The 27,705-nt window shown below is 34.5% G+C and overlaps 5 protein-coding genes across 28 annotated transcripts; 2 read left to right on the top strand and 3 right to left on the bottom strand.

Moving 5' to 3' along the window:
• The first annotated feature begins 359 nt into the window (after window positions 1-359).
• Window positions 360-3,572, top strand: LOC113715173 (F-actin-capping protein subunit beta). The gene is made up of 8 exons (XM_027239412.2): window positions 360-596; window positions 1,407-1,477; window positions 1,899-2,012; window positions 2,260-2,342; window positions 2,418-2,491; window positions 2,608-2,727; window positions 3,038-3,133; window positions 3,317-3,572. The coding sequence occupies exons 1-8, from the start codon at window positions 468-470 to the stop codon at window positions 3,398-3,400; spliced, it is 771 nt and encodes a 256-aa protein (XP_027095213.1). The 5' UTR covers window positions 360-467; the 3' UTR covers window positions 3,401-3,572.
• Window positions 3,573-4,065: 493 nt separating this feature from the next.
• On the top strand, window positions 4,066-5,943 carry LOC113715172 (pentatricopeptide repeat-containing protein At1g34160-like). The gene has a single exon (XM_027239411.2). It carries the CDS (start codon window positions 4,197-4,199, stop codon window positions 5,919-5,921), a length of 1,725 nt encoding a protein of 574 aa, XP_027095212.1. The 5' UTR covers window positions 4,066-4,196; the 3' UTR covers window positions 5,922-5,943.
• Window positions 5,944-6,747: 804 nt separating this feature from the next.
• Window positions 6,748-9,048, bottom strand: LOC113713311 (co-chaperone protein p23-1). The gene is made up of 6 exons (XM_027237007.2): window positions 8,870-9,048; window positions 7,730-7,916; window positions 7,484-7,643; window positions 7,341-7,378; window positions 7,205-7,262; window positions 6,748-7,115 (listed from the first exon to the last, which is right to left on the bottom strand). Exons 1-6 carry the CDS (start codon window positions 8,872-8,874, stop codon window positions 7,009-7,011), a joined length of 555 nt encoding a protein of 184 aa, XP_027092808.1. The 5' UTR covers window positions 8,875-9,048; the 3' UTR covers window positions 6,748-7,008.
• A 2,309-nt stretch (window positions 9,049-11,357) lies between these two features.
• On the bottom strand, window positions 11,358-15,935 carry LOC113714927 (very-long-chain aldehyde decarbonylase GL1-9-like). The gene is made up of 3 exons (XM_027239073.2): window positions 15,661-15,935; window positions 15,196-15,570; window positions 11,358-12,344 (listed from the first exon to the last, which is right to left on the bottom strand). The coding sequence occupies exons 2-3, from the start codon at window positions 15,424-15,426 to the stop codon at window positions 11,802-11,804; spliced, it is 774 nt and encodes a 257-aa protein (XP_027094874.1). The 5' UTR covers window positions 15,427-15,570; window positions 15,661-15,935; the 3' UTR covers window positions 11,358-11,801.
• Window positions 15,936-17,416: 1,481 nt separating this feature from the next.
• Window positions 17,417-23,047, bottom strand: LOC113714398 (uncharacterized). Of its 24 annotated transcripts, none has more exons than XR_011822636.1 (8): window positions 22,817-23,047; window positions 22,290-22,336; window positions 22,100-22,139; window positions 20,065-20,103; window positions 19,513-19,563; window positions 18,265-18,344; window positions 17,808-17,983; window positions 17,417-17,684 (listed from the first exon to the last, which is right to left on the bottom strand). XR_011822636.1 is itself a non-coding variant. In XM_072069799.1 (8 exons), the coding sequence occupies exons 2-8, from the start codon at window positions 22,847-22,849 to the stop codon at window positions 17,929-17,931; spliced, it is 345 nt and encodes a 114-aa protein (XP_071925900.1). In that variant the 5' UTR covers window positions 22,850-22,854; window positions 22,952-23,033; the 3' UTR covers window positions 17,782-17,928. The 24 variants fall into 24 exon arrangements, 2 of the variants coding, with proteins under 2 accessions (XP_071925900.1, XP_027094010.1); XR_011822652.1 differs by lacking the exon at window positions 17,417-17,684 and adding exons at window positions 20,408-20,474; window positions 20,572-21,725 and having other exon boundaries at window positions 17,782-17,983; window positions 18,265-19,563; XR_011822651.1 differs by lacking the exon at window positions 17,417-17,684 and adding an exon at window positions 20,408-20,474 and having other exon boundaries at window positions 17,782-17,983; window positions 18,265-19,563; window positions 22,817-22,854; window positions 22,952-22,962.
• Between the last annotated feature and the right edge of the window lie 4,658 nt (window positions 23,048-27,705).

Raw genomic sequence — 27,705 nt, 5'->3', positions numbered from 1 at the left:
TTTTCTGAAAAATGAAAATTAAATTCTCAGGGAAAGAAAGAGAAATAAAATCAGAACCAACATCCAAACCAAATATGATTCTCCTAAGTAGGAAGAAAAATGAATAAAAAGAAGTTCACGAATTTCCATTATAATCAACAGGGGTCCAAATGTCCAATAACTAGGCTGAAGCTGGCTCTCTTTGTAACCTTCCCAAGTAATCAAAGCAGCATTCTCTCCACTAAAATGGTTCCCGCGAGGGAAGCTCGGATCAAACAAATCGCCGAAAATTAAAAATCACAATAATTGGAATAAAACAAAACGACGATTTTGATTTTTTTTTTTTTTTTGTGTGGGTGGGGGGGGGGGGGTGGTTAAGAAGAAGAGCAAAATACTTTTCTCTCTATCTACCTGTACATACAGGGCTATTAAGCAATACAGTTGAATGTAGAGAGAGAAAGTGGAGGTGGTGGTTTTGGTTTTGAAAAATGGAGGCGGCAATGGGGTTGATGAGAAGAATTCCGCCCAAGCATACCGAAACGGCGCTTTCTGCACTGCTCAGCCTATTGCCTCACCATTCCTCCGATCTCCTTTCTCAGGTCGATCAGCCTCTCCAGGTAAAATTTCTCTTGCATTTGGTCATTCCGATTTTGCTTTTTACCCCCTCTTTTGTGTGGTGAAAAATATATGAAGATAATTGAAGTATTTACTGGTTTTTATTTGGGGGGTCATTGTTTTTATGGAGTCTGCAACTAATTTGTGTTAATTATGCTTTTCCTTTTACACTAACTGTGGTTTTTGGTGAGGCCTTACGGCTGATTAGGTTGAAATGAGAACACCTATTCCTTCTGAGCAGTTCAATTTGCTAGGGTTTTAATCTTCTGTGCTCGTTTCCTGCACTTTCTGTGGCTATGTTTGCTTCATGTTGAGTAAGTAGTAAGCAGAGACTCTTCTAACTTCAAAGAATGTAGCTTTTTGCTTGACTTAAAAGAGGAGCAAAATGAATGGACGTATTATTGGCATTGTGTGTTGTTTCTAGTGATAGTTTCTGTCTTTTAAGGGTAGGTTGAATGCAATTTCGTGGTTCAGTTCTATTGAGAAGTTTAAAATACTGCCTTTGAATTGAACTGGATTAAGGCTCTTCTTTGGTTAATATAAGATGTTCTACGTGAACATGCATTTCAAGTAAATCTTATCGTGCTCAATAAAATGTTATTTTGGTTAGTAAAAGATGTTTTAGAGTTTGGTTGAAGCTGTATTTGTTAGAATAGAGCAATTTGCAGTATGCCATTCTTTTTTGCAAAGAGTTCATCTTGCAAGTTCTTTCTATTATAAGCTGCTGTTCTTATGCAGGTATTTGGTGCTTCTCTATTGCTGGGCTTTATATTCATCTAGAACAAATGCTAATCATTTACTCGGAAAGACAGGTTTTATGTGATGTGGACTGTGGGAAAGAGTTCATATTGTGTGAATACAACAGAGATGCTGACTCTTACAGGTAAAGTTCCCTGTTTGTTATCTTGCACTGTTATAAAATGGAATATTATACACTTCAGATTGGAAATTACTCTGTTGACATTTGTTCTAAATGCCCTGTCCAAGGTATCTGGTTGCTTTTGCTATTTGTCATCTATATTATCAATGCCATCCTGAGTACACAGTTTTTGTTTTTCCTATGGTTAAATATCTACGTTCTTGTACTGCCAGTTCTAGAGCTTAGTATTTGGGATGGTAACATGTCTAGACAAGCCCCATCAGTCCATATATTAAGTGTGCATTAGGTACCTTATTTGAATTTTATCGGGCTTTTGAAGATGCATAACTCAGTTACTCAACCCTTTGCTGATATTGTCTTTTAGCTTTTATTGTAAATTTATATTCTGAAGTACTGTCTTACAAATCCCTGGTTTCACTTGCAGGTCGCCCTGGTCAAATAAATATCATCCACCACTAGAAGATGGACCTCATCCATCACCAGAATTGAGAAAACTTGAGATTGAAGCAAATGAAGTTTTTGCTATCTATCGTGAGCAGTGAGAACCTTTACCTATCTCGTTTTTCCTTTATCCTATAGTTAGAGAATAAAAGAACTGTTCTATGTTAAGACACCATGCTCCCCACAATTTCCATGTTTGAGAAAGACCCAGGAGAAATTGTTTCCTTGATAGTAGCTTTGTGCAAGATTCTTTCTCGTTCTGGATGATTCATGAAAGGACAAGCCATAAATAGTATCTTGACTCTGTTTAGAGCTTGATCTTCAATTGATCAAATTGTTGTTAGGTACTATGAAGGTGGAATTTCATCCGTATATCTATGGGAAGATGAAAATGAAGGGTTTGTAGCTTGTTTCTTAATAAAGAAAGGTAATTGTTTCTATTGAATTGGTAGGGAGAAGGGAAATGCTCTTTCTTTGAACTGATTTCTGAAATATCTTGAAGATGGCTCGAAGACTGCACATGGTAAAAGAGGTTACCTGCAGGAAGGAGCTTGGGATGCCATACACGTTATTGAGGTAGTTCTTTCCCGCAACCTTCTATAATGAATAAATTAATTAAAAGGGAGCAAGCCCCCATTCATTTTTTTTCTTACTCTTTCATGCCTCTTGTAAATCTCATACATATGAATTAGGTGGGTCCCGAGGAAGAAGGAAAAGCCCATTACTGTTTGACAAGTACAGTTATGTTGTCATTGACCACAAATGATGAGTCATCAGGCACCTTTAATTTGTCCGGATCAATTAGAAGACAGGTAATTTATATACGATTGTTTGGGCTTGATGATTATTGTTGTGATGACTGGAATATCTTTTATTTTAATCTTAATGCTTGCATTTGGTTGTATATTTATGACTGGATTTTTCCTCCCGTAAAAATTGGTATTTAAGCTATGAGGTTCAAGTTACTGCTATTTGTTGTTTGAAAATTTTTTTTTTTGGCCAAACATTTTGGCTATGACGTAGTTCATCCCACAGGTGTATAAAATGATGCAAAGAGATGAGAAGGGGTCTTTATGCAGGTTTCTTATATCATGATTTTGACTGTCTTTCATTTTGCAACAGATGAACATGGACCTCTCAGTTGCAGAAGGTCATTTATGCAACATGGGAAAAATGATTGAAGAAATGGAGGGAAAACTTAGAAACTCTCTGGATCAGGTATAGCAATTCTATTTACAATAGGTCATCAACACTCGTCATTTTCTTGGTGTACATGAACCAGAAGATTTTTGTTACCTTCAGTTCTTGTCATGATATTTGTATTTCTTAAATGTCTCTTCTGTTGATTGGTTTGCTCAAAAGACACAAAACTTAAAATGTTAAATCTTCACGAATCTGCAGGTTTATTTTGGGAAAACAAAAGAAATGGTTTGTACCCTGCGGCCTCCAGCTGAACTGGTGCAGATGAGACTCCCTGATAGCTGAGATTCTTTTCTGCCTCTGTTATATGTGCTTTTAAGCACATGGATTTTCTTCATCTGTACCAATAGTTTGACACTACCCTATAAATTTATTGTCTTCCACCAATTCTAGTAAACCATTTCGCCCTCATTTTTCTCTATAAAAGTAGTAGGTAGTAGGTCACTCTTGTGATTAATCATGGCGTAAATCTGCGGTTATTTGAGGAAGAGAAGTTTGTTTACCGTCAAATAGATTTTCTGACCTTGATTCTAGAGTATAACATACTTCATTGAATATGTCCATTTGTTTACTCATCTATTTATTGGAAATTTGGCGGGGCGATCCTTAGTACTTCAATATCCTTAGCAACTCCTCTGCCTTGAACAAGATTAATTCTCTAATCAGATCAAAGAATCATACAAATATGCATTACATCAATGTTGTTGTTGTTAAGTTGTCAATACTATTGATTATTAGTAAATTTGATGTTTATAATGACCTTAGATTTTATGTCCACAGTCCAGGCCATATCTGTGTATACATCCATAAATTGCAATCGTAAACTTGAAATTTGAATCGTCAAAGAAATGAAAAAGAACAGGAAGTCCTTACTCTTTCTGTTCAAAGGAGACCGAAGTCAATCTTTATATTCGCTCAAAATAGAGAGTTTTCAGATCTACATATAAACATTAAATTGGACCTATTATTATTGCAATGAGCCTCAAGATCAAATCAATGTGGTGCTTGGGATTTCAGCAACATAAAAAATTCGCTCTGCGTAGTTCCGGCTACAAGTTCACAACGACGCTTCTTTCGTTGCATGGCCTATGCTGAAAAGCTCCTAACCAAATGCAATTCCCTACCACACATCAAGCAACTTCAAGCCCACCTCATAACCACCGGCCTTTTCAAATCCTACTTTTCCCGTTCAAAGCTGCTTGACTTTTGCGCCACCTCCTCCGCCGGCAGCCTGTCTTACGCTACCTTTATCTTCAACCACATCCCCCACCCTGCCACCAATGATTGGAACGCCATTATCCGCGGCCTCGCCCAAAGCCGCCAACCGCTAGATGCAGTCACTTGCTACGTGTCCATGCGGCGTGCCCGTTGCACCCCTGATGCCTTAACTTGTTCCTTCACCCTCAAGGCCTGCGCTCGCGCATTGGCCCGGATTGAAGCCCTTCAGTTCCATGGTGAGATTGTCAAGTTTGGGGTGGGTGCTGATGTTTTATTGCAGACTACTCTGCTTGATGCCTATGCAAAATGTGGGGATTTGAATTGCGCGTCGGTTATGTTCGAAGAAATGACTAGTAGGGATATTGCGAGTTGGAATGCTATGATTGCTGGGATGGCTCAGGGGAACCGACCAAATGAAGCTCTAGAGTTTTTTAAGCGGATGAGGGAGAATGGGCTGAGCCCAAATGAGGTTACCGTCCTGGGAGCACTATCTGCATGTTCACAGCTTGGTGCTTTTAAGGAGGGAGAAAAGATTTATGATTATATTAGAGATCAAAAGCTTGATGACAATGTAAACGTTTGCAATGCAGTTATTGACATGTTTGGGAAATGTGGATTTGTTAACAAGGCGTTTGAAGTGTTCAGTGGCATGAAATGTAGGAAAACACTTATTACTTGGAATACAATGGTTATGGCATATGCAATGCATGGGGATGGAGTTAAAGCATTAGAGCTGTTCAAGCTATTAGAACGAGATGGTTTGGGGCCGGATAGCGTGAGTTATTTAGCAGCATTGTGCGCGTGTAACCATGCAGGGTTGGTGGATGAAGGGTTGAAGTTGTTTGAGTCAATGGAGGAAAGTGGGGTGGATAAAAATGTGAAACATTATGGTAGTGTTGTTGACCTGTTAGGAAGAGCAGGACGGTTGGAGCAGGCGTACAAGATTATAGCATCAATGCCCACATATCCAGATGTTGTGCTTTGGCAAACTTTGTTAGGGGCTTGTAAAACTTATGGGAATGTGGAGATGGCAGAGAAAGCATCCAGGAAGCTTGTAGAAATGGGATCACGTAGTTGTGGGGACTTTGTGTTACTGTCGAATCTTTATGCTTCACATGGGAGGTGGAATGATGTGGGGAGGGTGAGGGAAGCCATGAAAAATAGGGCTGTCAAAAAAATACCAGGATTCAGTTATACTGAAGTTGGTGGTGTGATCTATAAATTTATTAACGGTGATCAGAGCCATCCCAATTGGAGGGATATTTATCAGAAGCTTGATGAGATTAGGTTTAGGATTAGTGAATGCGGATATGTGCCAGAGACCAATAATGTGTTGCACGATATAGGTCATGAGGACAAGGAGAATGTCTTGGGTTATCACAGTGAGAAGTTGGCTGTGGCCTTTGCTTTGATAAGCACTAGCGCTGAGGTGCCTATTAGTGTAAACAAGAATCTAAGAATATGCGGAGACTGTCATACAGCGATTAAACTCATTTCGAAGATTTATAAGAGGGAAATTATTGTTCGTGACAGAACTCGCTTTCACAAATTCAAGAATGGCTCTTGTACTTGTAGAGATTATTGGTGAAATGCATAATGTTTTAATTTCTCGTCTGTGGGCTGTACAAGTGTCCCTGGATAGTTCTTGTTACTTGAAGATTGAATTACTACAATTTTGGAAGCAGATGATAAGCTCTTATGCATACCTACCTACGTACGCATGCATTGATGGATATACAGACAGCATTTCAGAACAAGTGCAGGTCCTCGCAAGAAGCTTATTGCAACTGCTGAATAGCATTAGGCTAATTCTTTTTACTCTGTCAATCGAGAAGTGCAGTCTGAGAAGGGGGCAAAACTATCAAGTGCGATCGTACCATTATTTGGAAAGGGTAACTGCACTGTATTCATGTAGGCTTGCTTGCTCTCTCTTTCTTCATGGTCCAGAGACGAATGAGCACTTGTTTCGTGTCTTCACTCTTGAGACTCTAGTGCAAGGAAGGAACAAAAGTTCGATTGCACATCTACTTTTTTTAATTAAAGACTGGTATTGATTGTCTTTTGCCTTTGCCATCTTCTTCCATTCCCAATCCGAGTTATGAACGTCAAGTTACGAGCACTTGAAAAACTTACCGCGTGTTAGAAGTTAAAACAGCACCTGTCAATTCAAGATTAGAACCAAGTGTTGCCCTATTCTTTCTCTTTTTTATCAATCCGATGACCAACTAATGGTATCGTCTTTGGCTTTAGAAAGGGAGAGAAAGGGTCAGGCGTAAGCCAGTTCAATCTTCAAAAGGCAACGCCTGCTGTTGAACCCAAAAACACATTGCCAGCAAAAATCACAAAAGCAATACAATAATTTCCATATGTTGAAGGAGGTGGATAATGATCTGAAATTTCGTCTGAGCCAGAAGAAGGAAGAAGGAAGAAGGTGGATAATGATCTCAAGAGTATAACAAGCAGTATAACCACAGTGGATTAGTGACATTAATACAAGCCTACTTCATGTTAAAAGGCCTAAATTCATTATATTCAAAACACCATAACAAGCACACAAGCTAAACATGTCAAACGATGGCGTATCCCAGCATATGTCATATGACTAAATAAATTTTAAAAAAAACCAAGACCGACATGCTCAGATCCTCTCAAGTTTCTTGCTCCTCCCCGTCCTTTCAAGCTTTTGTTTCTGATTCACTGCTAGCAGGTGCTGTATGTGGTTCACCACTAGCTGCAGCTCCTTCTTCCTTAATTTCATCCTCCGTGTCACTGTCATCATCTCCTGCAAGTTCATAATACCAACCACAATTGTCAACCAAAAGCCGTTCAGCAAGTTTATATAAACAAAAGGTTCAACATAAGAACACTTGCCTTCATCCCTGTCAGCAATATCAGCATCAAAATCTCCACCTCCGCCCATATTTAATTTCTGAACATATGGAAGCAGGTTAATATCCAAAAAAACAATAGATGAATCACTCATGACATATTCTAGTTTGATACTTACCGAGAAGTCAAAGTCACCAAAATCCATGTCAGATCCAACTGAAAATAAAAAGGCAACCATGACTACCAAATAACAAGCAGGAGATATCTTCAATGGGAACCAATTAAGGAGCGGGAGATATAGGATTCAGGATTGTCATTTACCTTTCTCGTCTTGCTCATCTTCATCCACCCATTTGTCCCAATCAACTTTCAGAAAGATAGGAGGCTTTCCACTCTGCTTTAAGAGTCTAGTCCACCATTTATTCTCAGCCTTCTTTACAAGATAACAAATGTTCCTGGAGGTAGCACTAATTTTGCTCTCCTAAAAGACATAGTTTTAAAATATTGTCATTCTTCGTCAATGTGTATATATACAAGAAGCAAAGTGAGAGATTTTGCAACACCTACATTTACATCGACCTTGTCAAAAAGATCGAATTCAACTTCATAAGGCGTGTTATCTACTCCAGTTGTGGCAGAAAACAAAAACTTTCCTTCTGGCTCTAGCTTATGTGTCACATTATTAGCATCCGGTAACTCAACAGTTATAAACAACCTGTCAGACCTCTGAGCCCACTTTACCATAGGATGTCGGCTGTACAAAGAACACAAACTCTCTTAATATAGATCAGCACCGAAAAAGGAAGGAAAATCAATAAGAAAAAGTAAATGTAAATACGTAACATAACAAGTAAAAAGTCCTCACCAAGTGAGTCGTGCTTATTTTAGATAATTTCATAACAACTCCCATAGAAAATCACAGGCTGTGCTCATTAATGAATTATTTAGCAAGAAAAATGGTATTCGTTAATCACACCACCATACAGAATCAGGTTATAAAACAACATGAATGGAATATTTTCAATTCTATACAAGCATTAACATTCATGGTAGTCTCCTTAATAAACCTTTTGAAACTACAAAACCTCCTAGTTGGTTCAGTTTCTATGCCCTGGGTTGGAGGCCACCACCGCACTATTATTTAAGATATCACCATTCATTTGCAAACTCTATCCATGAACCCTATCCAAACAGCATTCAACCCGCAATCGCAACATGCAAGAAAATTCATCAACTATTTTGGATTTCAAATCCCAAAACGTATTCAGTTAAATCGAAGAAAAACATCAAAACCTTACAGAAAATTCCCCAAACGCAAATTCACAAGTTAAAGCCCCAAGTCATCGCTACATTTTGTTGCATTAAAATTCCAAACAGATGGGGAACAAACTAAACAGCAAATGAAAACCCTCCAGGGAAAAGAGTTGATTGCTTCAGTTGGAGTTAAAGTAGCAGTCTTAAACCCTAGGGTTTTGACTCGAACATCCACTAGAACTTGAGATAAAACTGAACGGCACAAAAAAAAAAAACCACCAAACTAATGAACTAAAAAAATGCACTTCACTAATTAAAAGTACAGGACAAAATTAAGTAGAATAAAAAGAACACAAAATGGAAAAAATAACTATAATCCAAAACAAAACAAAAAAAGCAAAATAGTACACAATTGACAAAAGAGAATAGGACAAAAGGAGAAGATAATTGTACCTCATCTTTGCTATTGTTGATCTGTGGTAGGAGAAGTTGTACCGTTAAACTAGGTTATGAGGATGATGGGTAATGAAGAGTTGAGGGAACTTATAATTGCGAAGACGCAAAAGGGTAAATATTGAAGGAAAAGCAGTGGAAGCTGGAAAGCTCTAGATGCTTTCCTGTACGCCTTCACAACTTTACGCTTCCATTTTAGGGCTAATTACTGCATGCCCCTTTCAATGTTTTCAAAATTCAAACAATTGTCACCTTTAATTTTTGAATTTTAATTGTATTATAAATTACGCTTTTTAAATTATTTTTTTATCTCACAATATATAATATTTATTACTCTAAAATATTACTTATGATTTTCAATACAGTTGCCAACTATTTTGTTATACATACATCAAACACTCATTTTTATTATTTCGCACAGAATTCATTTGGTTAGCATCATTTGCAATCAAAAAAAAAAATTTATTCAACTTACATTGTATCGTATCACAAAGAATGCTACAATATATTATTTCAAATAATTTTTTTAAAATAATCTCTTGTCGAATGTTTAAATGTAGGGATGGCAATGCGGGCACCCGCCCCGCGGGGGGCTAATGGGGAGGGGGTTGGGGCGGGGGGAAAAAAAATTCCCCCCGCTTAGAAACGGGGCGGGGGGCGGGGGAGTGTACCCCGCCCCATCCCCCGCCCCGCCACCCGCTTTAAAAAAATAAATATATAAAATAAATATATGTATATAATATATAATTTAATTAGTTACAAACTTATGATAATGATATTATTAGTTATATGCATTATATAATGTTTATTAGTATATATAATATAATTGATATTATTAATTATACTAATAATTATATATGTGTACTAATACAAATTATTAATTGGTTATACTAAATTTACTAATATATTTATACTAAATCCCTAATTACACTTAATACAATAACATTTTTTTCTTAAAAAAAGCACAAGCACAATAATGAATTAGTGATTGTACTTGTGCCAAAAGTGAAAACTTGACTACTTTAGTTATATTTATTTCATCATGTTGGATTGTATTCAAATAATTTTTATTTGATTGTTTTTATAAGTTTCAATTGTAAAATTACAATGAATAATAATTTGATGATGTATTGATATTTTAGTACTTGATTATTTGCTAAAATTTAACCATACTAAAATTATACAACAAATTTTTATTACGCGGGGCGGGGGGAGTTTGTAGGACCCCAACCCCGCCCCGCTGCCATCCCTATTTAAATGAGAGTTAAGCGCCTGCAGTATTTGTGGAATTAGTTAAAACTTTAGAGGTTCAAAGTGGAATCATTGCTTGACGGTATATTTTTCTGTTCATTAGGTTGTCCCCTTTCAAATTGTTTCAAATCCCCGTTGTTTCCAAAGTTCATTAGCGACGGTTATTAGTGCTGTAATATTGATTTAGTTCTAATAGGTATATAGAAAAGCACAAAAACTCTAACAGGAAATTGCTGTGAAAGTTGTGAGGATTAATGATAGTTTGTGAAAGTCTAGAACTTGCCTGCAGCAGGATTTTTCTCTACGTAATCAGGATATTGAACTAGTTTTCTTTCCTTTCTATGTGTTAAAAGTTTTCATCGAAAGAGAGATTGTTTCCCAATTTATTCCAAAAATTGTTCGTGACAAGAAGCGTTATTAGTTCCTCTTTAATTTTTTTTTTCTGTGTTGTTGAATCTTACCCTCTGCTTAGTTACTACTGCCAATGCCCTCTTTCTTGCAATTGGGAAAAAAAAAAAAAGACACAAAGGGAATTGATTGCTTAACCATGTTATGATGACATTAAATGATATTAAAGATACGATTAATATTTTGTGCAGTGTATAGAAATTTTACACTGACAGGTGCAGATGTATATGATATATGGAAAAACTGAAAATCAAATTTGAATAGAGATCAGTTCAAAGATTTCAGAGTTTTCTGAAATTTACTGTCGAAAGTATAACCAATAACCTAACTTTGACAGGAAAAATGAAAAACTTCGACTTGTATCAAATAATAAAAGAATTTGGCCATAACCATTGGCTACTGATAAATAAAACTTGAAGCTGTGGGCTGCTGCTCCCTACCGCCATTATCCCCTCCCTCCAGTTCCCCCCATGCACACACAAAAGATTCAGGTGATTTGTTTTTACGTGCAGTTTTCCTAAAGAAGAAAATCTTGTACACATGAAAATAAAAGAAAGTAGGGGCTCAATAATTTTCGAAAAGCTTGGACAATGATCCACTTCAGAACATTTCAGCAAAGCCTGCAAGAAAGTGACTCAGCTGTGCCAATGAGAGGCTTGTTGTCAGGGATATACTATAAGCTCAGTGGTGCACATTTTAGTCTTTGAAAGAGAACTTACTTAGGGGCTTATAGAGCTCTACAAAACAGGATCGAGGAAGGTCCTGTAATATACTACAAAAGACGTGCATATGACAAGAAGAAATATTAGCATAAAAGTAAACATAGGAGGAAAAAAATGAAAAAATATATTTGCGATTAAAAGGCAAACACCACAATTACATCTAATGTAAATATCATCAGACTTTCTAGTTACAGTTCCTGCCTCTGCAAGGAAAGGTCCTACAAATACCAAACTGCAATATAGAACTGTCAACCTGCCAGAGTACGAGCAAGTTATGAATGATGGAACAACTAATACTGCACAACACATGCTTCAGGGATAAACATACAACTTTAAAGGTAGGTTAGTGAACTTGAACTGAAAATCTATGCAGAAGGGAATTAGTCTAAGAGATGGGAAAAGGAATAAACAAAATCACTGCATAAGAGCTGGCAGCTTCAATTGAGCTCAAATAAATTGTCTTAGAAATCATCTAGGCAGCCTTTACAAGGTTGTCGCACGGTCCAAATTGTGCAAGCTTTTTACCATAACAAACTGAATAAATGATGCAATCAGTCTTTGATCAGTCTGGCCTCAAAACCCCCTTCAGGTCGCTTGACAAGTCTGTATGGCACGTATGTTCCTAGAAGCTTGTCCCAGATGGGAAAGAATGGCTGAGAGTAGTTGAACTTTGTGCCTTGGAGTTGATGATGAATATCATGGTATGCAGTATTGTTTTGGAAAAGTAGATGGAAAATATTACCAGGAAGCCATAGTCCACAATGATCATCCACAGTTTTCACTACAGCGAAGCAGAAGAATATCACAGCAGTTCTTGCAGTCATTCCTGAGATGAGAAAGGAAATAGCACCACCAAATGTGTCTAATAAAAGACCTTCAAGTGGGTGATTGTACAGGGCCCCAATGGCATAAGGGACAACCAGCCTATGGTGTTGGGAATGGATATGTCGGTATAGAAACAAGTTCTGGTGCATGTACCGGTGCACAAAATATTGCCATGTGTCCATAACCAGCATTGCAATGATTATCTGCACAATCTGGATAAAAATTGAAGGCTGAACTATGATTCCAGATGAATTCATATTTGAGGTCAACTGCAACGAAGGTAAAAGGGATTAGTTGTTGAATATAAATGCATGAAACAATTCAAGGTAATTCTATGAGCCAAACAACAGATCGAGGACTTATATTGAGGTGAAAAGTACCAGAGGCATTTCTCTGGTACAAAAAGAGGGGTAAGAATCTAACTTTCACATATAGAGGTGAAAAGCAACATAATCTTGACTTTCCATGAGTTGTTCACATATGTTGGTCATTAGACATTGTGCTGTAGTTTTACAACAGACTTTACATCATTATGGTTTGGAAATACACATCCTATTAGGAATACTAATACGTGAACCGAAGAACTTCTAAGGGGATAGGTATAAAGATTCTAGCATTCATAATCAAATCTCCTGAGAAAGTACACTAATATAATCAATAAAACCAGAAAATGTTTTTTAGTCTACATGATACCACTATAAACATCTTTACGGCCTGATAAACCAATATTTTTCACTTTCTTAATGATCATCAAGAACAAGATTAAAGGATCACAAGAAGAAATGAAAGGTCAGTTGCTCTCTCCTCTCTGTCTCTTACTCCTCCCCTACCATGAAAAGAAAGTAGCCATTTCTGGTACTTTCATCATTCATTTTCCTTTTAAATAGGTTTTTTTTTTCTTTTTGGTGGTGGTGGTGGGGGTTGGGGGATGAGGATTGCTTGAGAAACTATAGAGTCACATAAGAGCTCTTTTCGAATCTAAATGCCAATTTTGATTTGCACAGTAATATTTTATTTTAACATACTCAAGTATGGTTTGAGTAAGTTCCTTAAAACAGATAGCTTTAAAATCTTTGCAGTAGAAAATAGGAGCTTCATCGTCTCTCACCAATATAGTAGGGAAATTTTGAAACTGATGGCACTTGACAATGGTATCAGAATGCAAAAGGTAGCAGGAATGATACCAATTAGCAGCTAATCTTCCTATTGTATCTGCTTGCAGATGCATTATATCGATAAGCACTTTTTATAACTACCTTTCCTTTTGCAGTTTCTAGAAGTTCCATCGCATTCTATTTGATCCCGCACCTTTACGTATACCCAAACCCCCAGACACAAAACTGGAGGACAACTTCAAACCAAGCAAACAGAACATTCTCTAATTTCAGAAAGATGGGCAGAAGCTAATTCTCATAATGATATAGTTCTTCAAAAATTTACATTCAAAAGGGAGACTAGAACAATTTCTAATATCTTGAGGGGAGGGGGGGGGGGGGGCAGCTGCACTGATGCAGCTCCACCATTGGTAGTCTGTGAACGCGCCAGATAAATCCAGTTGAAATCCCTTTAAGGTTTTCATTGTACAAAATATAGACTGATTATCACATTCTTCATCGGTTAGTTTCCAAAGCAGTAACCACCCAAGTAAAGTTACTTTTCTTTTGGGCCTTTACCTTCATTTGTATAAAAATAAAAGATGTCGCAAATCTGATCATGTATTCTTGTTATGGCACTCATTGCCTGTTCGTTGGGGAATCATCTTGGCCTTCATTAAGTAATAGGCTGTTATAAATTTTGTTTACTAAGAGTGCGAGTCTGCCATATATGTTCTTTAACTCTTACACAGTTTAACATAAATTCACTTTAAGACTTAAATTGATGCTATATGGAAAATATTCCACTGTTTCCCATTAAAATTTGACATAACTAGATAACTTTTCAAGGATGTTCAAATCTCTGTCGTTTACTATACTATCAGGTGTTTTATCCAACAAAAATTTAAACCTATTTTATCATAGACAAATCAATTTCATGCACAACTGATTAGATAATTTTTCTTACCCATCAAAAACAAATCTCCAGCTTCTTTTGAGGATATTGATTATCTAATGCTAAACTGTCCAAGTATTTCAAGGAACACAGTGCAACAATCAAACACATTTAATTTTATTAGCATATGTGAACATGATTCTTCCATTAAAGGACATATTGGCTACTAGTACTTTAGATTTTAATGACCAATTCAGGTAAGCTGTTAGAGGTGGCAGGTCATACATGCAAACTTGACGAAGAGCATAAGTAGATAATGGAGCACAAAACGCAAGGAACTTTAACTGCGTAACATTTAATTCAAAAATAATGAATAAGGGCATCCTGAATAATGGAGGAAGGTTACCAAAGGCGGTTGTGAACTCCGAATCTGGACAAAGATAAGAAGTAAACGCTAACCTCAGGATGACAATTGTCCAATGTACAGCTATTTGCCCGCGGACTTAATTTACTCAAGTTAAACAAGGAAAAAGAGAAGTACGTTTGGGGGCAAGGAAAAGTTCAGAAACATTTTGGTTTAAGCTCATCTGACTTTCCCTAAGATGAGATGGTCAAATGATTGGGCAAATCAGGCTGAGCACTCCCTTTTGGATAGCTAGCAGAACCAGAGGGCTGCCAGAGCAAGCCCTCGAAATTTGTGTCTAACCTTCAGAAATAGCCATTTGAACATAGTTATTCATGAAAGTCAAATAACCAAACTTCTCAAACTCTTTCCTTTTAGATCAAATATTAACTGAAATTACCAACTCTGACCTCAAATATTCAGCATCATCTCATCTTTCCTTGAAGAAAAATCAATACCAATGTCCATCCCTTAAAGCAATATAAGACATCAGAATGGTCACTAACATAATAATGCTCGATTACTCCTACAGAATTATGGCAGGAAAAGTAACTGCATTACATTATACCTTCTTCCTACTAAGCTAATGAGGCTTTTGAAGACCATTATAACAACAACAACAACAAAAGAATACAGTCCAAAGATCAAGAATGAAAAAAAAAATAGATAACTGAAATTAATAAGAATTAGAAACAAATGGAAACAAACTGAAACGGAAAAGCTCTTACCCGAAAAAGCAATTCTGCAACTACAGCCTGAACCAGCTGTTGCAAAAGGACACCTTTAATAACTGACCCCAAAGGCACCAAATTCTTCTCATCTTCCTCCTTTCTAGTATGCAACCTATACTTGTCTAGAGGTGGAAGCAGCTGGTAAAACCCAGCATACAGCCAATACACCACTATTGGAGCAAATGTCCCCATTGATTCATCACTCACATACGCCTCCCAAAACACCATTCTCTAAACCTTAAATATAATACAAGGCTTTTTTTCTTTCTTTTTCTTTCCCTTTTCCCAGTTCAATTCGATACTCTCAATTTTGGCAATTCTAAGCCCAAGATCTATGCATACATAGAACTACAGATAGTTTTAACGTATACCCTGAAAATTAAAGAAAGAAAAGGATAAATAAAAATCCGGGATGTGCAATTATGATGCAAAAATTCAAACTTTAAAAGTTTGGAGACTTACATATGTGATGAATGAGCAGGTAGGATACTGGAATTTTCTGTCAAACAGATCTGGTCTAGGCTAATCTGTTTCCTTTTATTTTTTTGGTGTTTCAGGAATTAATTTTCTGGGAGAGGCAATGTGGATGACAGTTGTGAGATTCTTGCATATAGGGAGTAGTTAAGTGAGGAGATTCGCTGGAGAAAAAATGGAGAAATGGGCTGGGAAGGGAAGGAGGACGAAGAGACACTGGACACTGGACCAGAGCAAAACTAATGATTGCTATTCTTTTCTTTCTTTTTTTTTTTTCTTGATTCTTGTTTCTTATTTCAACTTTTTGTTCAGTAGTTTTAGCAAGCTTTCATGAAATTCTTTTATCTTTTATGTTTTATATATTTATATAAATATTTGAATAAATTTTATAGACAGTGTCAATGTATACACTATCACGATTGCATAGATGACACAAAAGTAAGTTTCAAATTTCAAATTTAAATTTTACACATGTATCATATATCTAATTGTGACGGTGTAGACAATAACAATGTATATAAGATTAATCCTAAATATTTTATCATTTCCTTCAAAATATAAATTCATGAGTCAGAACGTTAATTTTTGAGGATGATAATGTGAGTATTATTCATGAGGAAGGATAAAAGAGGTCAATTTTGGTTTTGTTTGTCCATCTTAGTATAATAATCTATCCAGATTGAATAATCTTCTTTTTGTTACTAAACTATGTTCATCTACATTCTGATTATTGGTGAAACTCTAAACTACTAATAATTTGACTTAATTATTAGAAAGTAATAACAATTGTTTGATTTCTACATAATAATTTGCTGTAGAAGCAACCAAAATGACAAGAGAAATTGAGATTATTAATTTGATTGGGCTATTCTTTTCATAAACAAGTATTTATTGAAAAGGACTATTCATTCCCCAAAACGTTTTAAGTCAATATAAAAAGTTTTGAGTCAAAGACAAGAAGAATCGTGTACTAGTACAACTTGAGACAAACATCTCCATCTCAAGTTTGACACAAAATTGAAGGGTAAAGATCATTCCTTTAACCTACATTATCTTTGATTTTTCTTTTTGTTTTTGAAAAAAGAAAAGAAAAGAAATCTATTTAAGTGTTTATTTACGTATAAAATGTGAACATCAACATAAAATACTGTCTAAATATTTCGTAAGAGAAATATATGAGTTTTAGAGATATATTTTGAATCATGATTATGATTATGACAAGATTAAAATTATCTAAACTTTTTTTTTTATCAAAAAATTCATACAATACTATTCTAACTTTCTAAGTACTACTACTTTTTCTTTTTTTTTTTGGCTGACGGAATGGGTGTCCGGGTCAATTCTTACGGGGTCCGACTAATCCCATTTCGGCCCGGAAGGAGAGGCCCCATCCCTCCGAACACGTTAATCACGGGGTTCGAATCCTTGCGAGTGGCTGAACAACGGCCTTAAGGAAGCAATCGTGACCAAACGAGGTGCCTGTGAGTGAGGGGCTCTAAGTACTCCTACTTACTCAATCAATTACCACTTAGATTTGATAAAAATCATCCAAGCAACATAAATTGAAAATTAACGTTGTGATAGTTGAGACCAGCTAGCATGCATATTGACTTTGTCTATATGCGGTTATAACCTACTAGGAGGGGATCACCGCGCAATGCGCGGTGTGAAATTAATAGGTAGTATGCCCAGTGTAAAGCCCATTATAATAGTTTTTTTTTAAAACAAAATAGATAATCCATAATTAGGAGTAATGACTAAAATAAGTTATAAAACTATATTGGCCAAATATGTTGAATCAAGGCCAACTATATTAATCAAGAATACAGTTTAAAAAAAACTTCTATAAATTATTACAAGTTGTATGCATGATTGGATACTAAGTGTTTACTAACTATGGCTCAAGCTTGCATTTCTCAATCTCTTTACAATGCCGAATATCGTTCAAGAGTTTATTTGTCTTCCTCTTCCCAGAGCTTATTCGAATAATCTCCTACTGTCATGTTTTTATCCTGCACAAGAGGTAATGCAATTTTATGTTTAAGCCATATGAATTTTATGTATCATTAAAGATATAATCTGGACAGAGTAATAAATGAACTACTCTGATGGAACTAAAAGGAATATAATATTACAGTATAAATTGAGTTAGAATTGGCCCAGCAAGAAGCAAATAAAAACTACTTTCTCCGCTATAAAATATGCAATTTGCTGGTAGCTATGCTTGATGTGCACATGCAATGGTGATGACGTTCTTTACTGCCATGGCCTTGTATGTGTCAAAATCAACTGTAGATTAAGCTCTTGTATGCTGAAACCAAAACTTTACACATTAGACAAAATTAAGAATAACACCATGTAAAAATAGGAACGAAATATGTGATAAGTTTTGAAGCCAAAAATATTGAAATTTGAGAAATAAAAATGAAAGAACAAACATTTCCATGGGAAACAAATATGAAAAAGAAATTATTGATTAAGTAAAGAGGCCAATCGATCTCACAATTATTGATCACTATACCAGGGAAAGATAAATGATAGCAAATAGTAAAATAGTTCATATCCAAACTATTTGTGGTTGCAAAACCATACCTTGCTTCTTGATAAGAATTCATGAGAAAAGTCTTGTAGTAGCCAGCCAACTCAAGCAATTCATCAACTTTCTCACTTTTCTTCCCAAAATTTCAAAAGCAAATTCAGTAAGCACTTATATGATTCATAGCAACAAGTGATTATTCAAAAAACAACGAGTGAAGGAAATGCAAAGGGATTTAGAAATTTGAGGGATGAAAGCAAATGAACCTAAGAGGGTTCAGCACATGCAGTCCTCAACCAAGAGATGTTGAATTTAGGCGAAAACTTGCTATTCATCAAGAATGACAGTAATACCTATACATTATTTGGAAACAAGCACAATCAAGTCATCCATGTGGTTTCCATCATTTAATAGAAAGGCAATGAGCGGACAGGATGACTTGGAATTCAAGAAAAAATCAAGCTAACAGGAATACCTAAAACCAAGAAAAAATGTAAACCACCGACCAACTTGATATGAACTATTTAAACTATCAATGAAATAGCAAGTTGAAGTTCCCATGGATTACATCATCTTCATTAAGAAAAGGCATAAGATCATTACATGCAATCTTGGACCAATCAGTAAAGTCAAGATCAACTGAAAGCTTTTAATGCAGAAATTATTAATACAATTCCATAAGGCTTCCATAAATATGCCTTTTTGAAATAGAAACAGGGCTGCAATGTAACAATTCTTAGATCTTGATTAAATTGGGAAATTTGTATTATAGGTCCAATTAAAAACAAAAGCAAAAATTTTTTTGGTTCAATAAATTGGGGAATTTGTATCAGTTAAGTTTCTTTAGAAAAAGTAACAAGTAACCGAGGATAGCATAAGGTAAATAAGTACCTATTTAACTCAAATTCTGAACTACATCAATTCAAAAGAAAACCAAGACTTGCGTTCCGAATCCAAAGCTAGTTCGAGGGTCTTGTAAAGGGTTTGACTTGGCATCTGGACTGCTATATCCTTCAATTTTAGTTTGTAAAGAACCACATTGATCATCTTCCAGTAGCTCAAAGACAATAGTGCCAGGCTAATTGTGATATTTCCATCACCACATATCTCGACTAATTTTTTCACCATAAGGTGTCAGTTTAGATTCTTTATCCACTTCTTCACCTTGAAATCCATAAACAGCCTCCAATGACTTACCCAAAATCCATCAATAGTTGTGCAAAGAATAAACTGCTAAATAAATTTGAAAAAAAAAGAAAGCAAAGAGAGAACAAAAACACTGAAACGATAACTCCTGCACATACCTTGAAGGCTGAAATAAGAAAAGTAGCCTCCTTATTTCGTTCTTCCTTCATCTAACAAAAATTTAGTGTAAACAAGCGTCGGCCAAATGAAGAATATAATTAAAACAACCTCATGGTAATAACATGAGAATGATTCAGAGAAAATTAATGAACTTATTCTCCATATTCTTCAACATGATTAACAGTTGTAAATGAAATATACAACCCACCATTTTTTCCTTGCTTTTTTTACATTAAAATAAAAGTCTATAGTTACATGAAGCAAGATGATATGTAGATTAATATCACAAGTTTTCCTCTCCTTTCTGAGTAAGACCCTTTTGATTTCACAGCCCTTTCAAGAATTCAATATTTTCATTTAATGGTTCACAAACCTTACATGGTTTGAAATTTAACTACTTCAACCATTAACAGCCTAGAATTTAACCCTAAGCATTGAATAAATAAAGTAGATAGCATGCTTAGCAAAGCAAACATGACATTCTAGTCGTTAATCAAACAATTTTGATCCAAATCCAAGGAAAAAAGACCCCAAGATGGAATTTCACTCACCTGAGCTATAAAAAGTTGTCCAAAAAGCGCATTAGCTGGCTGCAAAAAGAAAAAAAATGACAAAATCATTACCAACTAACTAAGAGAGTTTAACAGAAACAGTCAATCCACACCCTCTTACTTTGAATTTTTTACTTATAAAGAGTTATTGGCAATATCAACTGGAAAACAAAAATTTCTATGAACATGAAAAAAAAGAAAGAAATTAAACCATTTCATCTAAGGAAATAATCACAAGTTTCAATGCAAAAAAGTGAAAGCATAAAATATTGGATCTTAAGTAAGGATAATTACTTAATGGAGTTGCTTAAAAAGACCTGACAACCTCTTAATCATGACTTACACTGGAATTTTAGGAAATACTTCAATAAGAGGCAGATTGTCCTCTCCATAGTCCATTTCTTGAACATCTATGAAAGAGGAGTAAAGATAGGAGAAGATTACAGTTGACTTCGGGTAAAAAGAAAGAAAAAAAAATAGAAAAACAGAGATCCTAAAAGTATTTACTTGAGCAAAGAATTTCCAATCATTCATACTTGGTATCAAATCCCTATTTCTCAACCCGTAGCAAACATATAAAACTTATTAGAGAATAAAATAAAATTTAATCAAGAGAAAAAGTATACATAGAACAAGAGTGGAGAAGCCAGCAGTTTTTAGAGAGAAAGAAAGGAAGATAAGAACAGAAGGGACTTTTCAAATAGAAACTTTGAGTTGGAGGGGATTGAGATATGGAAAATTATTTGATGGGAATTGATTAGTCTTGTTAGCATTGAGCCAAACTCCTCTATTGCAGGAATTTGAGGGAAGGTCTCTGGTTTTGTAACTCCCAGTACTTTAACTCGCCAGCAAAGAGGAAAACAATTACTTTTTGCACAGAAAGGAAATGGGAGAGATTTTTTTTTGACACAAAAGATAGGAGAGAGATGGCTCTGAGGTCTTTCTGTCAATTTTTCTCATAAAAAATCTGAGGTAAGATGACTCCAAAAACACCTCTCCAAAAATAGTTGGATGTGTCAAAGAAGTGATTGTATTCTCAAATTCTAGGAAGAATTGTATGCCATTTATCTCAAAGTAGAGGCATCTTGTCCTCATATTTGAACATCCAAATGTGTTATATTTAGTACAAATTATCCATCCAGTTAAAACAAATTAGGAGTTCTACCAAATTTTCTTCAAAAGTAACATGCCCTTCCTTTAAGTTCTTTCCTGCATAAAAAACTTCAACATAAATTGAAGGTCTGCATCACATTCACCTTTTTGAACCTATCAATTGGAATACCGTCTTCATGTTTGTCACAAAATTTTCTGTTTAGGCTTATCTCAATTAAGTTCATTTTTACAAGTAAAAAAACTATCATAAGGTTCAGTTTTCCAGACTTAATCTTACTGAAATGTTACAAATCTAAGAGAAAATCATGTTTTGTAAATATAGACTTAAGTTAACCAAAACTGATTTTCCTAATAAGAATTTCCAAGCTATTAAACATCGTAGTCCATGATTCAAGAGGCAAAACTACAATTATGTAGCAATTTAATTCTTTTTTTGATCAAGGAATAGAAAATTTAAGGTGTTTTATTAAAACAGTAACTTATTATTTCAAGCAGGTGCTTAGAATATAATATTTGAGAATCCTCGTCTTGGACAAACCTTTAACCACCTACAAATAGGAAAACCATTTAGATTGCCATTGTAACAAAAAAATATATTGCTCAAGATACTCAGTTTAATATCCACTTAAGGTTCATAAAACGAATATTCAAGAGGTTTTACCAAGAGACAATTTATGTACTAAAACAAAAAATTTCAACACAAAGCAATCAAAAGAATAGCATCACACGATCTTTTGTAACTCAAAGTTTTGGCCAATGACCAATGTGACCTGGAAGTTCCTGATTCTCAGAGAAGAAATTTATTCATTCTTCAAATGTTGAAAACCCAATGAAGAAAAAGGAATCGGAAGAACTGGAGCAAATAGAAAGACATTTTGAAGATGAAGAAATCTATTTTAAACAAGTGAATCTTTTTGGTTACCATTTGGATTGCTTTTCTGAGCAAGAGATCAACAAAACACCTGCACGAAAGACACCAAAAAAATGACTAAAAAGAAAACTCAAACGAGGTTTGAAAAGACCAAAGGCCAAAGAAAAGTATACCATCATTTGAGCTCTGAAAAGAGCAATTTAAAGTAAAAATTAAATTAGAATGATAGAACAAAGCTTACGTTTTTCCCCTCAGCAGTTGTCTTTCACGGGTGGCCAATTTTCCTCCCTGTTGCAGAAGAAATCCAAGAAAGGCAAAAATGGAAAGAAAAATGGGACAATAAAACACCAAGTAGGTACAAAAAATAAAGTAAATAAATATCTACAAGCCAGCTAATCATCAATTATTCACCATCTCCGACCATATTAAAAGGTTTTTGTTGAAACTAAAAATAAAAATTTAATGATAAAACTGAAACGAAACAAAGACGTTAACCATGGAAAGAAAGGGGAAGAAAAATACCATATCTGTATTCTACAAATTCATATAGACAGTAGAGATGAAATATTAACCTTTCACTTCCTCGTTGTTTCAGAAAAGGACCAAAAAAAAAAGAAGGGGGAAGAATTGATTGTTTTTAGCCAAGGAAATATCAGGCAAAATGGCAGAGAAATAGAAAAAATCAGCTATAATTACTTGAGGTATGGAGAGAGGGAGATGAAGGAGAACAGGAGGGATAAATCGACAAAGGGAGGAGAGGAAGATTACCAGTCGCTTTGCATTCTTGAGCCCATCGTCCATCAACTCTGTCAGAAGAAAAAAAATTTGGACCCCAATTGAGATTACAACCTGTTTCAAGTACAATCAAATGCCAGAAATTCAGGGGAGAACTATGGGTCTCACGAAGATGGAATTTTGTCTGGAGGATAACAGCAATAGGGATCGGTCTTCAAGAGTTCTTGACACTGACTGATAGTTGTGCGTTTGACTGAGAGAGAGAGAGAGAAAAGCGGAAGAAAAAGGATTGAAGATCCATCAGCATACGATGCCGTTTGATTGATCAAAAGTAAAAAGGGCAAAAGACCCATAAATCCTCAAACCATATGCAAAAAAAAGTTCCAAAGGTAAAAAGTTCTTCAATATAAAAGACTTCCAAAGGTAATAAGTAGATCAACAATTAATCGCAAAAAAGTTGACAAATAATTGGGATTTATTTGGTAACCAAAAAAAGAGGTAATAATTACAAAAAGCTAGTAATTAAATGTTATATGCTAGGCAATAAAAAGTGACAATTCACTTCCAAAAAAAATTATCAATTGATTGCAAAAGTTGGTAATTAGATGTGGTTCATTTAGCAACAGAAAAAAAGTGTTAATAATTGCAAAAGGCTAGCAATTAAATGTTATTTATTAGGCAATAGAAAGTGAAATTTCTAATTAATTAATTAATTAACAATTAATTACAAAAAATTGATAATTAACTATAATTTGTTGTACAACCCAAAATAAAAGAGGACATTTTTTATGACATTTGAAAAAAATTTATAATTAAATGCATTTTTTGTGCAACCACAAAAAAAGAAGCCAATTTTTTAATAATTCCAAACAACTGTTATTAAACATGATTTGTTGGGTGACCAAAAACTTGACATTATTAATTAGTTATTAACAATTAATTGCAAAAATTTGGTAATTAGATGTGATTTGTTGGACAGCCAGAAAAAAATTTGATAATTAAAGGTGGTTTTTGGGCCACCACAAAAAAGAAGTCAATTTTTTGCTAATAATTGCAAAAAAATTGTTAATTAAACGTGATTTGTTGTATGACAAAAAACATGACATTAAATTAGCTATTAACAATTAAGTGCAAAGAATGGTAATTAGATGTGATTTGATGGACAACAAAAAAAAGGAATCCAATTTTTTTGTTAATGTGATTTGTTGGATAAAAAAGAAAGAAGCAAAATTTTAGTACAATCCTATATGCAATTAGAGAACTACCACTTTTCATCCAATCAAAACTCGCCACTTCATCAATTTCATATGCAATTGGGAGGACTACCACCAATCGACGAATCAGAGAACGACAACTCATCAAATTGGAATCAATTGGAGGACTACCACCAATTGACCAATGGGAGAGCGCCACATCAGCAATTGAGTTCAATTTGAGGGAATGGCATTCACACATTTAGCTATATATGTTAATAAGGCGGGCTGTTTGCTTCAACCATCCAAAAAAAGGCAGCTGATCCATTGCCAGGCTGGCCATGGATAGAAGGAGAAATCAGAGAAAGATCCTCTCAATAGGCTATCGGATTTCTACCCAAAGAAAAGAAAATATATGCCATCATCAGATTTGCCCATAACTATCTAAACAAGAGGAGATGAAGCAGATCAAAATCAAGTGTCACAATCATCCTTGCACATTCCTAGAAGGGTCCTCCTCCTTAGAGCACACATCTCTTGAGAACTATAATGATGACTCTTCTATTCTGACAAGCACAGTCGACCTACCGTCCTTTACGTTCATATCAGCGTGAGGAAGATAGTCTTGCCAAAAAGAAAACCCAAGAAAGAATGAAGCTAATTACAACAACATTATTTAATAATAGACAATTTGTTTTAGTAAAAGGGATAATTTTAGAAACCATCTCTGAGGTTTCTGACAATTTCACTAAACTCCCTTGAGATTTGAAATATTATACCTACCTCCTTTGATTTGATAGTTTTTGTAATAAAATCTTAAAATAATATTATTGAATTGATCAAATTTTTAAATGAATATCCAAAAATGCCCTTGTGTAATGAGTTTTAATTTATTTTCCCATATAATTATAAGATTATCTAGTATAGTTATAAGGAAAAGGCGCCAAAATTTTCATGTCAATACTTACTATTTGATAAATAACTATAATAATAATTTTATCACTATGATAAGATACTTTTAATGGTATTTTTATTATGAATTAGATTTATAAGATAGAAAAGAAAATGTTGAAATAATTCATTTAGGATTTATGAATTTTTTGAATAGTGGGATTATCATAATTTAGTAGTGATTTTGGGCTATTTATTTTTTATTTATTGTTAATTTTAATACCAAAAAATAGAAAACAAAGATCAGTAAAAACATTAAATTGCATATAAAGTTAACTCATAAAAAAAATCAATAGTTCGACGTTTGGTTATAATAGAAGTTAGAGATAATAGTAGTAGTTCTATAGCTCTATTGGCAAAAAAAAAAAAAGAATAAGCGGGAAAAAGAATGAAAAATAATAATTTTAAAAGTCATTCTAAGTATATAAGCATACAAAACAAAGGAATTTTATTAAAATATTTAAGGGTAGTATTGTGATTTCAAATGATAAGGGAGGCACGTGTAATTTTTAAAATCTTGAGAGAGCTGAATGAAATTGTTAAAAACTTCAAGGGAGGTTTCTGAAATTATACCTTAGTAAAAAATAGAAGTTCAGTGAAATTCGTATAACTGACTGATTGACTTGTTTAATACGATGAAAATTCAGTGGTTAGCCACTTAGGCTGCTATAGTTGAAAGTTATTTATTACATGGACATGCGTGAACTTAGGAAGGAAGAAAGACGAGAAGAGAAATCGTTGAATGAGGACCACCCACATTGCAAAGTCAATAATGTTTTCTTTTTTTTTTTTTAAGTAATAAATTTTGAACTAGAATTTTCTATCTATAATCCCTCGTACTATTTTATCGTCCAACCAAACCCTCATCTAAAGGGCTTTATCTATTTACTTACTTATTTTGCCTAAAAAGAGTAACAAAGCAATTCCAAATGAATATTTTATTACGAGGATAATGGTGTTTATCACATTTAAACCCTTAAATTTACCTATAAATGCCAGTTAAACCACTTCTTTGACCAGCATTTTACCATATAAAAGTACATTAATGATGAGTGGCACCTTTGAATAGCAGGGGTTTGGGTTTTGACCAAAAAAAAAAAATTAGCATGGGTTTGGGGGAATAAGCTTACCGTGATCTCTTCTGTTTTTGGCCTAGTCTTCTAATCCTAGGCTTTTACTTGGTTGGAATCTATATTAATTATCTTACTCTAAACCATTATGCTAGTAAGTGATTTTGTTCTCTTTTTTACAATCTTTTCTAAAATTTTAAAGTGTTTATATCAATCAATAATACCTATTCGTACTCGATCAGCTCGTTTTTATTCTCAGCAAATTCTATGATTTTATTTCAGCTTTTCATTTTTAAAATTTATTTCAACTTTTTGTATTCTGATTTTAGATTTGTCGGGGACGAAAAAAATGCAAATTAAAGGCTGTATCATACTACTTTTGGAGTCTGATTGTGGGTTCTATTTTTTTCTTTTGAGAACACCCATGCATACATTTAAATAGCTTTTGTAACAACAAACGAGAATACATGATTTATTTTTTAAAAAAAATCTAATTTTCAAGGATTAATTATATAAAATTAATTTGTACGAAAACAAAAGCAGTTCAGCCCTGTTTGGATTGTCATTTTTTGCCGAAAAATTGTGTCGTTTTTCGTGATCATATTTCTCTATTATCTTTTTCCCTCACATATATCAAATCGTTACAGTAATTTTTCTATGAAAAATCATGAAAAATGCAATCCAAACGGGATTAGATAGATTGGCTAAAGTCCAATCAATAAAGAACACCAAATGGCCATACCAACTATTCTTTTTTGGGAGGAAAATGGTCATGTAAACTATTAGTGGTCCAATTCTTCCACGAAAAAAAAAATAGTGGTCCAAAACTAACATATAATCCGTAATTCTTAGTGGCAAAGGAAAGAAAATTCTTATAAAATTCACAGAGGGTTGCAAATCAAAATCATGCCTGCTGTAGACATTTCCTAGGTATTATGGATTTCTTTCTTTTTTTTTCAGCAAGTCAATTCTCCCTGTTTTGGGGCACGTTGCATTCACCTAGTACTATGATTGTGCATTGTGCACTACGTATATTTAATTCAAATTGAATACTCCTATTCTAGGTTTATTTTCCAACTCCAGCTATTGCTGGTAGGGGTGGCAATTCGGGTCCAAATCAGGTTGGCGGGTCGGGTCCGGGTCAACCCGGCAGAAAATCTGTTGACCCGAACTCGACCCGCCAACCCGTGACGGGTCAGGTATGCTGACCCGAACCCGAAAATTTCAGGTTTGCGGGTTGGCAGGTCGACCCGAAATGACCCGAAACTTAATTTTAATTTATTAATTTATCACTGTAATTTCTAATAAAATCAATTTCTCACAAAACTAATTACATAATCAAGTAATAAAAATTTAAATAAATAATTCCAAACCAAATCTAAAATAAATTAAACACCGTAAAAGTGTTTTATCCCAAACAAAATATAAAATAAATTAAAACAATATAAAAGTAAAAAATAATATAATATATTATTTGTCCAAATATAATAATTTCAACTTCACACAAATTAAATAAATTCATTTAGGATTAAGTAATTAATGCCTTTGAAAAAAAGAATAACTTAGTTTAGTTAGATAAAATTATTTTTATATTTATTAAATTATTTTTAATTCGTAAACGGGTCATATCGGGTCACCACGGGTTGACCCGAAATCGACCTGTTTTCTTTTCGGGTTCATTGGGTCCAACCCGATTCTGACCCGAATT

The sequence above is a fragment of the Coffea arabica genome, chromosome 10c, assembly GCF_036785885.1.
Source record: "Coffea arabica cultivar ET-39 chromosome 10c, Coffea Arabica ET-39 HiFi, whole genome shotgun sequence".
Taxonomy (NCBI): domain Eukaryota; kingdom Viridiplantae; phylum Streptophyta; class Magnoliopsida; order Gentianales; family Rubiaceae; genus Coffea; species Coffea arabica.
This window is presented reverse-complemented; position numbering and strand designations above follow the sequence as displayed.